This window comes from Anopheles aquasalis, chromosome 3, assembly GCF_943734665.1.
Source record: "Anopheles aquasalis chromosome 3, idAnoAquaMG_Q_19, whole genome shotgun sequence".
Taxonomy (NCBI): Eukaryota; Metazoa; Arthropoda; class Insecta; order Diptera; family Culicidae; genus Anopheles; species Anopheles aquasalis.
In genome coordinates this window covers 27,232,955-27,249,647 of record NC_064878.1, presented here as the reverse complement: position 1 = coordinate 27,249,647, position 16,693 = coordinate 27,232,955, and the positions used below count along the sequence as shown (strand labels likewise).

Below are 16,693 nucleotides of genomic sequence, written 5' to 3'. Positions count from 1 at the left end.
TCATTCACAACGCACAAAACGTGGTTTGCTGATAAAAATACAGAAGTTATCGAATGGTCAACCCGTTTTCCGGATCTGAATCACATAGAAAACCTTTGGTATATGCTTACACGTCGTGTTTATGAAAACAGAAAGCAATTTGAATGTGTAAACAGGCTGAAATGTCGAGTTCTGGAGCGCTAAGAGCAAATCAGTCATCTAATGCTTGAAACTCAGATTTTTTGTCTCGAAACATTGGTATAATTGCTGAAATCGCATTTAATTGCAATCAGCTGTTTAATTGAAATCAGTTAGTTCATGAACAAATGCCAAAAACATGATGAATTTTGAGAAATACAAATGAATTTTGTTGAAAATCATAAGTGGTGCTATTTTTATTTCGCACCCTTTTTTTAGTTTTCCAGGATTTTCCAAAAAACGGCTAAACCAAACAAAATAAACTCATGCTAGTTTAATCCGTAACAGTTTTTAGCACATGTAGCAGAAAGCATTTGATTGAAACTTAATTATTCGTCTTTTTATAAGTAAAAAACTGGGTGGTGCTATTTTAATTTCGCTGGGTGTAGAAGCACGATAAATATAGCAGTTGAAATCGCGCTAATGGAAAAAAATACAAACGTGAATTCCAACTAAGAGCATAATTTTTGGAATATAGAATTCTACTTTTTTGTAGCGAAAACCGTCTGTTCTTACAGCCCTACTCATAGTGCAGTGCACAACCAACAGCATCATAAAAAGGTACAGTAATATCTTGTACCAAATGTATCTCGTCTTGAATACGAATACGGCATTTTAATTTATATAAAAAAATAAAGCAATTGTTGTATTGACAATGCGGTTCAAAATGAAAAAGTAGACAATACGGCACTAAAATCGATAACTTTACAGCTCATTTTACAAAAAAATAATCCCAAAATATCACCAATTCCAATCGTGTGTAGAATACAAATGAAACAGTCTTATGACGCTCTCATAAAGCGTCGAGAGCACCTCAGAAACCTAAATACAATTTTAAAAAAGAAAAGCTGCGCACAACCTTTTGAAGAATGCATCTCTCTCTCATTGCCTCTTCTGCGGCACAATTCGATGGCAAAGAAATACCTGAACCTTCGCCACCGCAACCATTTTGTTTACAATTGTCATTATCAAGCCGCCCGGGCGCGCTACGGTCCCTGAGTAAAGCTACGCTCGCAGCCGCACATTTCTTTATTCCAACCTCGAGCGCACGGTGTTCCCATTTTTTGAATGAATACCACAGCCTCACTCTCAACAGTGAACCACAACAGGGCACAACAAATTAATCATCTTCAGCGCCCGCGGGGGGGGGGGGGGGACCATGGATTCGACCAAGCAACACGGATTGGTGTAGGTCACGGTGGTGCAATTGCAACAACCGCGATACACACGGTGACAGCAGCACCATTGCGCATCGGACCTACGACAACCGAATTCGTCTTGCACCGTGTGGCGGCGTGCGTCGCGGTCGCCATCGTGTGTTCCTCCATTCATCTGGCCCGGGATCTGGGCGCCCGCGCACGGTGCAATGATGATGCAGCAGTAGCAGCCGCAACCGCAGCCCCAGAACCGTGCGTCGTCCCGTGAACGTGAAAAGAGGAAAAAATTAACTAAAAATAAACACCCCTCGGTACTGAGCGGCTGTCGTGTGTTGTCGTGTGGTGTGCGGTGTGTTTGGTACACTTAAAAAGCAATTAGAACCATTCCCGGTGTCCCTTCTCTGTCGCTCGCTTACTCTTGGTGCTGCTAACGACCGATAAACGTCTTGAAGGCCTTCGATGAAGGCTGAAGAGTCTGCCGAGGACTGGTCTGACGAATGAGTCATTTAGGGAGGGTCTAAAGCATTGCAGAAATGACTTCTTGTAATATTTCGGACCACTTTTGATCCCGTTTTTTTGAGGAATACTTCTGGCAAGTCAATGAAACGCGTGCGTGGTCCTCAAATCCACTTGAAAACGATTTCAAAATAGGCAGTTGCGTCAGTGAATCGGTTGATCCTCCTTTCATAACCGGGAACGCGGCTTTATCATCATCCAGACAAATAGTAACTCAATTTGCGGTTCAACAGACGAAGAGCTCCGTTGGTTGGTTGGTTGGTTGGTGTGCGAACACCTTGCAAACACGTTGTTTTCTACCTTTTTTTCCTTGTTGTTGTTGTGGCACTTCATTGAAGCCAAACCCCGTCAAGACGCCGGAGAGGAGACGATGCTGCACCACCACTTTTCTTCCTTCCCTCCGGTCAATACACGATGGTCCGGAACGACAAAGAAGCGATTGCAGCACTCACTGGGTCCGTTCGCACCCTCTTTCTTCTTTCTTTGCGGTGCGGTTCTTATCAGCGCCAACGAGTGAACTGCACCCAAGTGCAGTGGTGATAGCGGTGCATGGTTCCATCGTGGTTTTGTTTCATTTTCGTCATCCAAATGCGTCACCCACCCCCTCCACACCCTACGCCTGGCAGAAGGTCATTAAAATTGCATCAAGATGATGGTGACGGAGGTGGACAGCGACGGAAGCGACCATCCGTCACGCCGTTGTTGCGGTGACTAATGTGCAGCATGTGTCCATGTGCGTCGGCGTTGTCTGCGCATCGTGTGCACTCCCGTGCACCCCCGTTTGGATTTGGATCTCGGTACGGAGCGGACCTACCTCAACGCAACCTGGCCCCACCGAAAGGCGGAACCGGTTGGTTGTTTGGTGTGAATCTTGGATATTATTTGCCAGGGAAGCCAGACATGATACCTGCTACCCCCCCAGGTTCCTCCCTTCCGTTCCCTCGCTCACGTATCTCCTACTGTACGTATCTGTTCCCTAGCGATGCGCCTCTCGACTACGGTGTATCCATGATGGAATGGACACGATTGTTGTCGGCATCCGGAATCGCTCATCCATGCGATGCTGTGATACTGTCACCGAGCACATCATGGATAGCAAGTGGAGACGATCTTTACAGTGTATACGATGCACCGCATTTAAGCAAAAGAGGAATTTATAAATATAGAAACCGTCAAGTGAAATATGATACATTATCACCGAAAACGAATAAATCGAACGAAAAAGATCAGTTTGAAAAATAAATAATAAAGAGTGTGGAACAAATGAAATACACAAACCAAACGTGTACAAAACACTTGGTAACAACATTGGAAAATTTAACATTTTTTTAACCTAAATTGAGCATTCTACCGTGTTGCGTGCACGTCACTGTATGGGCCCGGTACAATTGGCATACCCCTACAACACCCTTCACTACCCCCGATCAACCTTATTCTCCCAAACAAAACATCCACCCCTCCCGGGGGCGGTATCATTGTTGGTGTTAGTAGTTTTGCATTTTTAATCTAGAGATTCATCATCCACATCCGTGCGCATTTCGGAAAACGAGGAGAAGGCGAAAGAAGTGAAGAGGAAAAAGGGGGTATGTTATCACGAAAAGTGGAACTGATACATACGCCGATGGTCATCCCCCCCCCCCTCCCCCCCTCTCACCACGAGACACAGACACACATCGATCCACAGACAGAGTGTAATTTGGTGCATCTGTGTGATATCTGTCAGTGCAATCACTGCTCCACCCCGCCGCCCCAGGACGGTGCATTCAACCTTCGCTGTCATCCATCAGACAACAACATTGTCAGCAGACCCCAGAGGGTGGGAATCGAGAACGGGACGAGATTTGCTGCCGCATATCCCCGGGAACTTATTATTCTCTAATTATCGCGAGCTACGGAACGTGACGCACCAACCGACCAAACGGCCACTGCGCATGCAACAACGACGACGACGACAACGCCGTTTGCGAACGAAACCCCGTACAAGTGCACGGCAATGTCAGTGCCAGGGGAATTGTTCCACTTCCCCCATTGCCCCCCCCCCTCTTTGGGTGCTTTTTTGGGGTAGGTCTGGGCCAGAATTGAGGCAGGTCCCGCGGTGGTGGCTGGCGTCAATGTGACATGAACGACACCACAGCGTAGGAGAGGAAGGAGTTGGGGCGTTGTGTGAAGCTCCTCCGGTGGCCAGACAGACAGACAAAAATCGATCCGAGTGTTGGGCTGGGCTGGGCTGGGTTGCACGAAACGGAATGGAATTGGAAATGAATGGAGTCGTCCCTTTCCAGTCGTCCGCCAGCCGCTCGGTTTTCCCAGGGTCTGTTTTTAGGGCAGGGAGAATTTCGGAGGACGCTTATGGTACTGGTAGGCCTTGTTTCGTCGATGTGGAGGTTGCTGGGGGGGGCGGGGGGGGGGGGGTTGATTTTCGAGTGAGACCGGTCAGGTTCGGTTCGGATACAGACACAACATTGCGTTCTCTCCCTTGACACAGGTCAGTGTCGAACGTCGTGTAGGTCGAGTGGCTCTTGGCTCGTTAGTAGATACCGCAGGTGGCCAACAAAGTTGTTTATCATAATCAAATCGAGCTCAATTAGGTTATGTTGGTGTTGCATACCAACTAGAATCTTGAATTTATGAAAAAAGAGAGTATCAAAACTAATATTAAAAGTCAGTTAAGTATTTATAGAAAAGAAGGTTGCCTAATAAATTCAAACTTGTTTTAAAAATACTAGAAGCTTATCTAAAGCATGAAGCGATTGGTTATCTTGCTAGTAAATGTCATATTTATGTAAACATATAAAGTTAATGCTACCAATAACCAGGTATCGGATGAAATACGCTCAGTTTCCCTTACTTCTCTCAGAAATTAAAATCATAAAGGAATAAGCTAGTGCATTTTAATCGTCAAACTGAGCAAGCGAATGACAGCCGACGACCCAGTCCGTAAAATATTTTTAAATCTTTTGACAAAATTACCAAAAACTCCTCAAAAACTGCTTTACCCAAATTTAGATGAAAGTAATATCAAACAGTTTAAATAAAACTATATGAGAAGCTCGTATAAAATGAACTCAAAAGTAAAAGCTCGCTAACAACATGATGGAGATTATGGAGTTGTGTTCTCCGTCACCGTACCAATACGATTCCGCAGCTCCACAACGTGGAACTCAACTGAAATACACGGAAAAAGATTATAAAAAAACCCAACCCCTAAACGGATCCCTAAAAGCACCGGACCCTGATACGCTTTGACGTCATTCCCGCCGGCAACCGAAGCACAGGATCCTTCTTAACTTCATTAATTTGCAACCACGCCAGCCAGCCAGCCAGCCAGTCAGCCAGCCAGCCCTCTCCGGACTCTGGAAGGGCATCATGCGAGTAGATAAAATAGCGCACGTAGCGCGCTTGGCACCACCACAACACCAGTATTAAAGGGCGCGGTGGTACCGTGCGCAACCCGCAGTTGAGTGACCTTTCCGAAGGTTGTTCAGTGCTCGTCGTGCTCGTCGGTGGCCAGGTCCAGTCCAGGTCGGTCCATTCCAGCCGTCGTCGCAGCGCATTCGTCTGCGTGGATGATAAATAAAGGGCCAACAGCAGCACCGAACCTACCTCACGAACCGCAGTGTGGCGCGCACCGACCGGAGCCGGGGCAAAGTATTTTCGGTTTTCGCTTATTGCCAACCCCGTCCCTGTCCCCGTCTCCGTCGTCCGCCCATTCTATGCTATCTCGTTGGCACGTCCTTGTGACAGTAAATACCCAGCAACAGCGTCGGTGGTGGTCGGTGTGTTGTTGCCACGCACTCCCAGTTCCCCAGTTCTGCTTCCAACTTTCTCCGTCTCGAATGTTGCGCGCACGCGAAATGCGACCTAGGACACGGTGCCCTTAGTTAACCTCTTGCAGTAACCGAAGTTTGTGGTGTTGAATATCCTTCCCTCGAGCGATTATGTGTTCGTTTCGTTTCGAGAAGAACGAAATTTCAAAACTTCCCTCTCCAACACAAGTCGATTACGAAATGTACGACTTTGGGGAGAGGTAAAGGAAGAAGACTTTCTCTAGAATGGAGGATGGTAACTGCGCTAAGATACAACCACTGGGGAGGGGGTCCATGGTTACAAAAGAACGAAAGAGAAAGCATCGCACCATCGCAGAGTTTGGTGAAATTCAGCTCCGAGACCGAGTGACGTGAACCCGTGGTGTCCTTGGAATGACTCTTGAAGGACGAATCAGACACGACCTGGGGTAACCGTAGCCGTTTAAATACATAAAATGGGGGGGGGGGGGGGTGGCAAAGCACCGGAACCAGCCGGAACATAGGTACATAATGTGTAGTGAGGCGCTTGTTTTTTTGGCGCACGGCGAGTCAGCCGGGGAATAGTAACTCACAACGTTGGAATTTGTTGATCTTGTCGATGAGACTCTTATCCATTTAAGATGAAAAGATGAATTCATAATAAATCTTGGCAAAAGTTTACAATCGCTTTGTTCTTCTGCAAAGCTGACTAACGTCTATAAACTCTGTCGCTCTGACGCTCTACAAAAAAAAAACATAAAACAGAAGCTCAAGCTTTGAAGTAAAACTCATGACTCCGGGACATAACTTCGGCAGCAGAATGTGACGACGACGAGCAAGAATACCACACCGAGGGAGTGTCATTTGGTTTAATTGATAATTGCAAACTATTGCAACTGTCGGCTATTTGTTGCAATTACAGAAAAAGGCGAAGGTATCCGCACACCGCCATTAAAAAAGGAGACTCAGAGAGGGAACCTTCTCCGATCGGCTGGTGGCGATTGGCCACCAGCACGTTGAGGTCTTCTCTGCCACAACACAACCGGCTTTTCCGGTTTACAATCGGACGCAGCTCACGCCTAGAGGCAGCAGCAGCAGCGATGCGGTTCGCCTTCTTGCAGTTCTTGCTTGGTGGATTGTCCTCAACAATTATCTTCCCGACACATGCACACGCTGAGTGCCACTGTGGGACAGGAATGAAGGAGAAGAAGAAAAACGGGGGCGATTGGAGAAGATATTGGGAAAAGCGCAAAGAAGCAAGCTAAGGAAAGGTTTTATCATTTTTCCGGTCACTGTTACACCACCACCTGAGGTCTGCCCTGGTTGCGTCCTCTTCTCTACACATCGACCAGAGACCACCAACGAGAGCCTGGTGCTTGTGGTCCTCGAAGGGCACCACGCAGTCAGTGAAAGGTAAAGCGTCCAGGTTTTCTAGGTGAAGTACCTTAACATCAAATGTACTCTCTCTCTCACTGCTGGTCGCTCTACACTTGTCTCCTTTCTCTGATTCGATCCAGTAAACACTCCACTGATTATGGATGGATTGTTACTCCCTTCAGCATCATGTTGTGATGTGTTTTTTTTCTCTTCTTTCTTCTCTTTTTTTCTCCCCGTGATTCGACTTGCCGCTAGGATGTTAAGGCGCTACACCGAGGTGCATTAATTGATAATGAAGATCTAGCGGCGGTGATCGCTACACCATGTCCGTCGCTTCAGCTGAGGCAGGCAGGCAGAAAACTGGAGCAACAACGACGACGATACCGCCGCCGCCACCGCCGCAAGTTTCGTTTTTAATTGGAGTAGAAAATGCGTCCCCGTCCTGCGTTAGAGAGATTCATCCAACGGAACCATCACACACGGGCGCACTCGCTGCATGGCCGGATTATGGTGAGTGAAATGATGAATTAAGAGCACCAGACCGGCGATGTGGGACTTGCTGCTGTGTACTGCAGTGGCACGCGAAAAGTGAAAGAAGTGCTTTTTTCCATTTCCATTTTGCAACCATAGCGTCAGGGACTGAAGCCGTCGTCCGCGTCACGAAGGTGTTGTTTCACTTTTCTATGTGCATCTATGTGAGGCAGCATAAGTCTCATGCCATCCCCCCCAGACAGTGCACACATTGCGAACTGTGCGTTTGAAAATGTGGTGCCCCCACGACTCATTAGCACAATGAGCGCGAAAGTGGTCCAGCAGCAGCAGCAGCAATAGAAGCATTGATGGCTGGCCACTTTCGCGACAGGAAGTGCGGTGCCGCACGTCACTCGCTAATTTCAGAAACACACGTGAATTCCAAAGAGAACTTCACAACCACACTCACTAGCAGTAGCCAGCACCGAACCACGTTCTTTGCTTGTAGTTTGTAGCCGTCTACGGACCGACGAGATTCAGCAAAAGTTCAATGTTGAAGTAGTTTACTGGATTGGCCAGCCTACCCCCGGGTCAGCATCCAGCAACAGCAGACCACGGTGGTGCACGTTTTTCGCTTCTGCCAGGGCCAAGGAAAGTCGTGACTTCGTTACAGTTACTATGGATTAGCGGTTGTCAGCTGGTGCAGCAAGAACCAGCCAGACTACCCCCCACCAAGGTTGCAAACCTTGGAGCGGATGGAATTGTTGGAGGATTGGTGCCAACCGTCCAACCAAAGCAAGACGATGGATTGTATTAATGGTAAACCCATTTAAACGAGGCAAATTCAAAAGGGAAACCCCTACAAACAGACAGACAGAGACAGAGGCATCAAGACATCGTGACACGCGAGTTTCTGTTGGAGATATTATCTAAAACCCGATGCAGATCCCCTCGATCGTCGCTCCGATTGGCTCGTTACCATAATAGCACCCGCTGTTGACCGCCACCGAGGCAGCACCAGTCGCTGCCGTAGCATAAGAACAAGGCCACGGTGTCGTGTGGCAAAGCGTTGGCAAAGTTCTTTAAAAATCGTGCCTCCTCAGTGGAGTATTGACTAGCAACACTCGGCCGGTGATGGTGTTTGCTCACGGAACACTCTGTTATGTTGTGGCCCTTGACGGCGATCCTGCACTGTTATTTTAATGCTTTTTTCTCCCGTTTCTTCTAACATCAATAACGCCCCCGTCTAATTGAAAACACTATCGACACTGGTCCACAGATAGCGAAGCTCCCATTTCCCGGGTCAGAATGGTTGCGAAATGTTTGAAGCACACTTTTGCAACAATGTAGCGTCAAAAAAAATCGTACAAATTCTACCCTTTTTATTTGCACGAGCAGCTCGTGGCAGAACCGCAGCAGCAGTGTTAAGCAGTAAATGAAATAAATAAATAGTACCACGAACTACGGTCAAACAGCACAGTACAGTGCTGCTGCTGCTGACATTGTTGGGAAAGCGTGTTCCTTAATGAACCAAATGGATGTATACCATGCGTTCGCCTTTGCTTGCGCTGTTGCGTGTCCTGGTAGGACAATTTTATGGATGAACATTGTCAGAACATTGTTGTAACAGCGTAAACATGCGTCATTGTCAGTAGCGCCAAATACAATGTCAGCATTTGAAGCTACTGTTTAATAACCTGGCGCAATTTGAAGTGCTTATTTTATTTCTATTTGGTAATTATTTTGTTTAATTTATCCCGGAAAAATCCTTTTTCATTCCTCCTCCGTGATCGTAACACTATTGAGCGATCAGATCGATCGTTCCTGGGAATCTGACTAAACAATCGACTGGACATTCGATTAAAAAGATAGAAAGAATGAGATGTACTTACCCATTTTGCCGTTTGGACTGTACGGATCGTAGCTGCCGGTTGACATCGGTGATGAGTAACCATTCGACATGGTGGTGGTGTAGGTGTGACTTTGCGAGCCCGGCGAGGGGCTCAGTGGCGGTGCCGATCCTTGCACGCTACCCGGACTAGGTGAGGATATCCACTCTTCGGTGCTGGTTGGTGGGAAAAAGAGGAAAAAATTATATTAACTCTATATCCATTAATATGATGCCTTCTACCAACACACATGTAGCTGATCGATCTAATGCGAGCCCGAGACCTAAACAAAGAGCATTCGCGACGACGGCGCCGGCCTTGTCAGTGTGGCGTGGCGGATCCACTGCCCTCACCAACATTACATCGAAACCTTCGGAAGCGCAATTTAGCCTCATCATCAGTCGTGGAAAATTGGGATAACGAGTGCACACTGATGCGCCCCATCACAGTATGACCCAGATCGGTCCGAAAGGCCCTGAACTCCATGGACAGAATCTCCATTTATTTGCTGGAGGGGAAGAGGAAGCACAAAAAAAAACAGGGAAAAGCATTTGGCGCTCTGACGTCGGTCAAACGTTGATGGCAGACAATTTTGTTTTTTTTTTTGGATCCCCTGACTCGAGAGGGTAAACATAAACGAGAACCAAACAACAAGAGGCGCATCGTGCCCAAGGTAGTCTCCAACAGATAGCTCCCAGAGGATGCAAGTGGTTCCGGCTGTATTCATTATTTGATCTGGACGACGGTGCGGACGGTGTGCTAGAAACCCGGGGCACAACAAGGGCAGACAAGGGTCCGTCTGGCTCCAGTCTAGATCGATTTCTTGTTGGCGCATCGCAGACACTCCCCCTCCTCCCCGCGGTACTGACCGCAATGGCTCATCATTCTTTTATCGTTCGGCTCGTTCGGTCCAGACGCGGTTGTCCTATCAACAATTATCGCGGCGATCAGGACTGGCGAGTGGTTCTTCCGGGCTGTGATTCAACGTTTATATTTGTCATCCGCAGCGAACTGAATTGAAATCGTCCTTATCGGGGTGGTCGAGCCAGGGGCTTTCCCTGGTGGCCTTGAACTGGATCCATGACACCCGGGAACAAGCTCCGAACGAGGTCATAATCGGTAAGCTGCTCTCTAGAGCCTTATCGGGCTTGTAATCAGTCCGACAGTGTCTCGATGAGACAAAAAAAAAAAGAACTGTCGTGCACTCGCTGTCTGGGGGCTTTTGATGATAAGAAGCCACCGATGCATATCCTTTGTCTTTGGAGAAAGGAAATGGTTCAGACCATGTCGTGAGCATGGATTCTAGTATCATTCCAACCTCTTAGGCTGTTGCCAAAAATACAAGGATCCAAATCGATCGATACAATGGCCCAGGTGTGCTCTCGAGCTAATTGAGCATGCGAGTGTCCAAATTGGATTTTCAACTATCCAACAAAGCTTCTGCCCCTTTCGCCAAAGTGTCGTTTTCGTGCAACTCGGTAGACCATCAAAAAGAAGGGGAGAAGAAGAACCAGACGGAACATGCGACGAGATCCGATTACCGGAGACCAAGGTGGGGGGAGCATGGAGTACATACATTCATCCAAAATAGGTCAAAACGTCGGGGCGCGTCTGGCAAAGACACGTCACACCACAAGACCAACCAGACAAACAAGCAAACGGCGATTGTATAGGCGGTTCCTTCCGTCACAAGCGACGCCGACCAGCCAACCAGCCAGACGGTGTGACGGTTGCTGCTTTCTCCGCTCCGTCTGTGATCCTATCCCTCTCCCCGTGGTGTTGTCTGTGGTTATGTACGTCTAATTGACGGTCCTCGCCCAACAGAACCTGGAAGCCTTGGACTAATTTTGCATGTATGACTAATTAGGTTTTGGGTAAACGAATGAACTCGCGCTCCCCCGCTGTAGACTGTTGGTCTTGGACGGTTTCAGAATGAAATCATTCAAATGATACGTTATTCTTTTTAAAGAAATATTTAAAATGGAAGTGTAGCAATTGTTCGAATAACCAATTCAAAGTAGCAGCTCAATTGATTCTTAAAAGATAAGTTTACAATGCTTATTAAGTCTATTGGTAGGTGAATGTGATGCGCACTATTCCTACAAGGATATCTAAAGCTTGGAACACTTAATATTTGGCCGCATTGTTGTTTACATTGTTGTTTATTGTGTTGTTGTTCATCGGCCTCAAGTTGGCTACATGAACTCGAATAGCATACAAAAATGTTACAAATAGATATTACGCGCAAAATAACAATAACGGGGCACATAACAGCATTCTTCTACTCACTGTAGCGCTCCTAGTGGTCGCTTTGCTACTCTGTTGGTGTCTTTTTAAAGGTGTAAGTCTTTTCTTTTAATGATAAAAAATTCGTCAAAATCGAGCCATACCTCCTTCAAAAGTTATCGCCGATGAAACACGAAGAGTGAAAAAAAAGTCTGCACAATCTCTGTGAAAACTCAATTTAATTGGAGTAAAAACCCACGTAAAACTACAATTTGGCAAAAACCAGCAGACAAATTTGACTGCAATGCAATGAATTAGCAATCGTAGAGGAAGTACAATGTAAGGTTTTAGTTCATTTAGGCAGGTGAAATTTCCCGTAAATTACTCATTTGGCAAGTGATCTGCAGTTGTCGTTTGAAAACGACGGGTGGTTTTATGACGGGAGGGTCCATGAACGGCCGTTTGTCCATGACCATGAAAGAAGAATGTCTGGAAACGATCATTCTACCTTTTATTAAGTCACATAAAGGTCCAGTTAAATTTTGGTCCGATTTAGCAAGCTGCCATTCCAGTACAGAGATCATAAATTGGTTTCGAAAAAACAGCATTGATTTCATACCAAAAATCTTCAATCCACCAAATTGCCCACAGCATCGTCCAATACCATTATAGTGGACTATTATCTACCAATGACTACATAAACAATGTAAAATGATTAAAAATCCATTTGTAATGTGCAAATGGTGTGAAAAAATGGCCAATGAGACTTCTTCCACTAGTGTGCAGAAAATGATGTGTCGCATAAAACCAAAAGTGCGTAAATTCATACGCAACGTGGCCCAATAATTTAATCGCTATTTTTACTGGATAGCTAGATAAAATACCTACAAAATGATACGTTTACCATGTGTCTAGCTTATTTCTAGCCTGAGATGTGACCTGTTTTATGCGGCCAAATATTAACTGTTCCATGCTTTATTTATCGCTATTGAATGAAATGGACATTTTTTCATAATCCTTGATCAGATTCTTAATCGATGATTAATCTTAGTTGATCATGTATTACAGCTAGGATTTTCCGGCAGAGATCCAACCTTCAATTTTAAATATCTATTCGTTAATGATGTTAATGCTCATGTTCGTTCTTACCTTTCATGCTTTCGCTTGCTTCCGATCACGATGTGGCCGTTGTTGCCTGCACTGCCAGCGGCCGGCAGTACAGTCGTCACGGTTAGGGTGGTAGTGTTGGCAGTGGGAACTGTGGCGCTAGCCACCGTAGTGGCCACACTCGGGCCACTACTTCCGCTGGTGGCAGCGGCGGCATTGCTGGTGCTAGTCGTGGTGGTCATCGGGATTATCGTAGTACTTCCGGCAGAAACACCACCACCACTACCACCGATAGTAACAACAGCAGGAGCACCGCCACCGGTATCACTTGGTACAGGTTCTACCTTGACGGTTTTCAGCATGATGTCATCACCGATCTTGAGGATGCTGATGCTGTTGTTGTTGCCGGCAGCGGCCGCCGCCGCTGCAGCCGCCTTCAGGAGCTGATGGCTGGAGGTGGCAACGGTACCACCGGTGACGGGCGTGATTGTGGCCCCACCACTCGCTAGCCCACCGATCGTGCAGCTTCCGATCGGGCCCGCCGCAATGCGATGTGTCGCATTCGCCGCATTCAGTGCGCTCAGCGTACCGGCCGTCAGTCCGATGATCGTCGCCGGAACGACCTGGGTTGATTGGGGTAACTGCAGCTGATGCTGCTGCTGCTGTTGCTGCTGCTGATGTGACGCTTGCGGCTGAGCTGACTGAATGCTCACGACCGTTCCGATGGGCAGACTAGTACCGACCACTGACGCTGGCTGCTGTCCACCACTGGCAAGGATCGTGCTGACGTTCCCACCAGTAATGCCCAGGATCTGTGCCGTCCGTGGTTGCTGCACGATGAGGTTACTAGTGACGGTGATGCCGCTTCCACTTCCACTTCCACTTCCACTGCTACTGCTGCTGCTGCTGCTGCTCGCGGTCACGCTCGGATTTGCGCTGACAATATTAACACGGTACATGACCAACTGGACAGTCAAAGAGGAAAGAGGAGAAGGAGGAAAATCGGCGTGCTAATACACACGCATGCACGCACGGACGTACGAATCGTTCTGTTCTGTTCACTGACACACGTAAATTCACTCCGAGAAGATTCTACCTTACATCAAAACGCAAACTAAAAACGAATATTCTTATCGACTAGCGAGATTCGACGGGTCCTGCGGGAGTCTTTTCGCAATGTTCGCAATGACTCTACTTTACGTTCGCGGATAAACATAATATCATCTGCCGATAGGGATACATTGCTAATGCTGCCACTCTATTGCACATTTGTCGCGAGCTTCACTCGCCATGGTTCGCTGCAGCCAAGGTGTTGCTGTTTAACGCCAGATTTTCGCTTCAGATTCTATGGTGTGTCGTGTAGTGGCACCGGGCTTAGCAGAGAACCGGACCTTAGCTTAGGACCGTGCTGGCTGCTGGTTATCGAACGGTTCGCTGTCACGTCACGAGTCATCGTTTCGTTGGTGGCATTCAGCATGGCAGAACGGGTGGAAGTGCTGATATTCGTGTTGTTCCAATAGGAGAAAGGATCTGCAATGAGACGAAAGAATGGGACGATGATTAGATTTAGGTAGCCAGACGTGGATGATTGGTTTGCGTAGCAGAACAAGTATTTTATATATTTGTACTAAAACTAATTTTAAGCTACTGGAATTACGAAAGACTTGACGATGCAAGGAAGGAATTCCACCGAATGATTAAGACGTTAGACCGAATGATAAGACGTCAATATTTTACAATCAGGCGAGGATTTATTGAAAAAGATCCCAAATTTTTAATTGCTATAAAGGTTTGGTTAAAACTGTAATGGTTTGGTCAGGAAACCCACAGAGTTAGATAACAGACTTGATAAATTCAATTTTCAGCACGACCATTAGTAGCAAAACAAATAAAAATCAGCAACCGATCGCTTCTAAACATCAAACAAACGTAGCGACTGAAAGTGGACAATATTTTCATTATAAAAGTTTCCATTAAAAATCTGCATGAATCCCAATCACAATAATACAATGTCCCAAAAAACTCATGCGGATTCTCTCATGCGCCCCAACTAATCTCAAGTAAGATAAACATAAAAAAGCGTGGAAACCCGTTCACTCCCTGCTTCCTCCTATCAGCTACTAACAAGAGTTGCATTAAACTGCAAGCTTCCTGGGCGATAAAACTGGGCGCCATCACAGAAAACTTCCCCATTTTCCCCCATTTATGCAAATCCATGGCCGATGGCCATCATGCTGCGGGGAAAGTTTTTCCCCCTTGAAAAGACATTTTGCCACCCATTGCACAATCACAAACTAAACCATAAAGGACACTGGCTGGCTGGCTGGCCGGCATACCGAAACCGAACCACCCTCATGCGCCATCGATGGCAGCAAGTGCATGCGAGCAAAAGCTGAAGCGAGATGAAAATGACGAAAAATGGGTTGGAAAATTTCTTCTTTAGAATCGTGAAAGAAAAACAAACAAAAAAAAACGGAAAACGTCTAAAACTCTGCTTATTGACAATCCGCTCCGAAGCAGCAGTGGTGCGTGGAATCGTGTGCTTAGGAACAAAGGAATGGTAAACTACCCCACCAACCCTCCGGGCCCAGCTCCCGTCGTCTACCGTTAGCCAACAAACAAACAGACCGATGGCCAAAGGGGGAAGAAAAAGCACCGCAGAACGTGACGAGTGGAAAAGCGCGGAAAACGGGCGCCCTCGAATGCCAAGTGCAAGGATAGGAAGACCGGTGCGGTGTCTGTCTGGTGTGGGTGTGTTGGTCCTGCTGTGGTAGCGTCGATTGTTGGTGTAGGTCCGGTGCTGGCACAGGAGACCGACGGCGAATCAATAGATCATCGCACGCTCCCACACATACCACTTTGTGGCCGGTTCTCGCACGCCGGGACTCACATTCAGACCGAGTTGAGAACCGACTGGGTGGAAAAAGGGGGGTTGGTTGGGTGGATGGGTGGGAAAAATCGATCGAAAGTACGGTTGAATTTTCCCTGTGCTTCTGGTGTGAGTGAGTCGCCTGTGAGTGGTTGCGAGATGTGGCGAGGAGCGTTGATGACGATGACACTGAATGTGGAAAATGGATCTCCTCGCGTGACATCCTACCGTCCTCCTACCTCAGAGGGGAGTGGAGGCCATTAAACTTGCCCCAGCATTGGTGGCGGTTTTCGTGTACATAAGACACTTCAACCCGCCCGAAAACATATCTAACCAGCGAGCAGACTTGAAGCACTCGGAAAACGCTGGTGGGTCAGGGTACGAGGAAAAACCATGAAGGAATAAAACCCCTGAGCACCGAGCCCGGGCCCCTGTATGTCAATTCGCTTTCATTCATTACCTCGTTCGTCCTTCCAAACGCTTCGGCCCCAAGGCAAGCTGCAGGTTTCTCAAGGATGGACACATCAGGATGCTGGCTGATGGCTGATGGTGTGTCCTTTGTTCGATGCTTTTCTGTAACTTGTCGCCACCGTGTCGCAAGTCGATGCGCGCGGTTTCGTCGCTCTCTCGTGGATATCATTTTTATAATCGAGAAAAGCTAGAGTCCTTTCAATGCTGGCAGGTGCTTTGCCGGTGGCCATGGCGGAAAGCAAACATTTGCGCCATTAAAAAGGTGACGTTTTCCCTTTCCAGAACCGTCGCTGCTGTGTTTATGAGCTTGGATGCTCTCTCACTGACGTGACCTGATGTGCGATAGTAGTGGTGGTGTCTTTGGGTAACTATTTTGTACAAATCATTACGCATTACGGAGGTTTATACTTTATCAATCCAGTCGTTTGAAGTCGTTACGAGTAGCGAGAAGAGTCAAGTGAAATATAAATAGCAAAATAAGCATCCGAAAATAGCATCTAGATGAAAGTGCACGGCATCAATGGACGGATGGATGGATGGATGCATCGCTGGATGTGCAATAAGCCCTCGATCGATCGGTCCAGTGATAATTACATCAAAGCGAAGGATTGGAAGAAAGAAAGCGAAAACCTTGCACCACAGAAAAGG

The 16,693-nt window shown here is 47.1% G+C and overlaps 1 protein-coding gene across 3 annotated transcripts in view; it reads right to left on the bottom strand.

Moving 5' to 3' along the window:
• Window positions 1-16,693, bottom strand: part of LOC126578342 (ecdysone receptor) — a 215,029-nt gene that overhangs the window by 116,364 nt on the left and 81,972 nt on the right. For all 3 annotated transcript variants that reach the window (XM_050240796.1, XM_050240795.1, XM_050240794.1), the window contains exons 3-4: window positions 12,748-14,235; window positions 9,376-9,548 (exon numbers count right to left, since the gene is read on the bottom strand). In XM_050240796.1, the coding sequence (XP_050096753.1) occupies window positions 9,376-9,548; window positions 12,748-13,664 (1,090 nt within the window). In that variant the 5' untranslated portion in view covers window positions 13,665-14,235. The remainder of the gene's footprint in view (window positions 1-9,375; window positions 9,549-12,747; window positions 14,236-16,693) is intronic.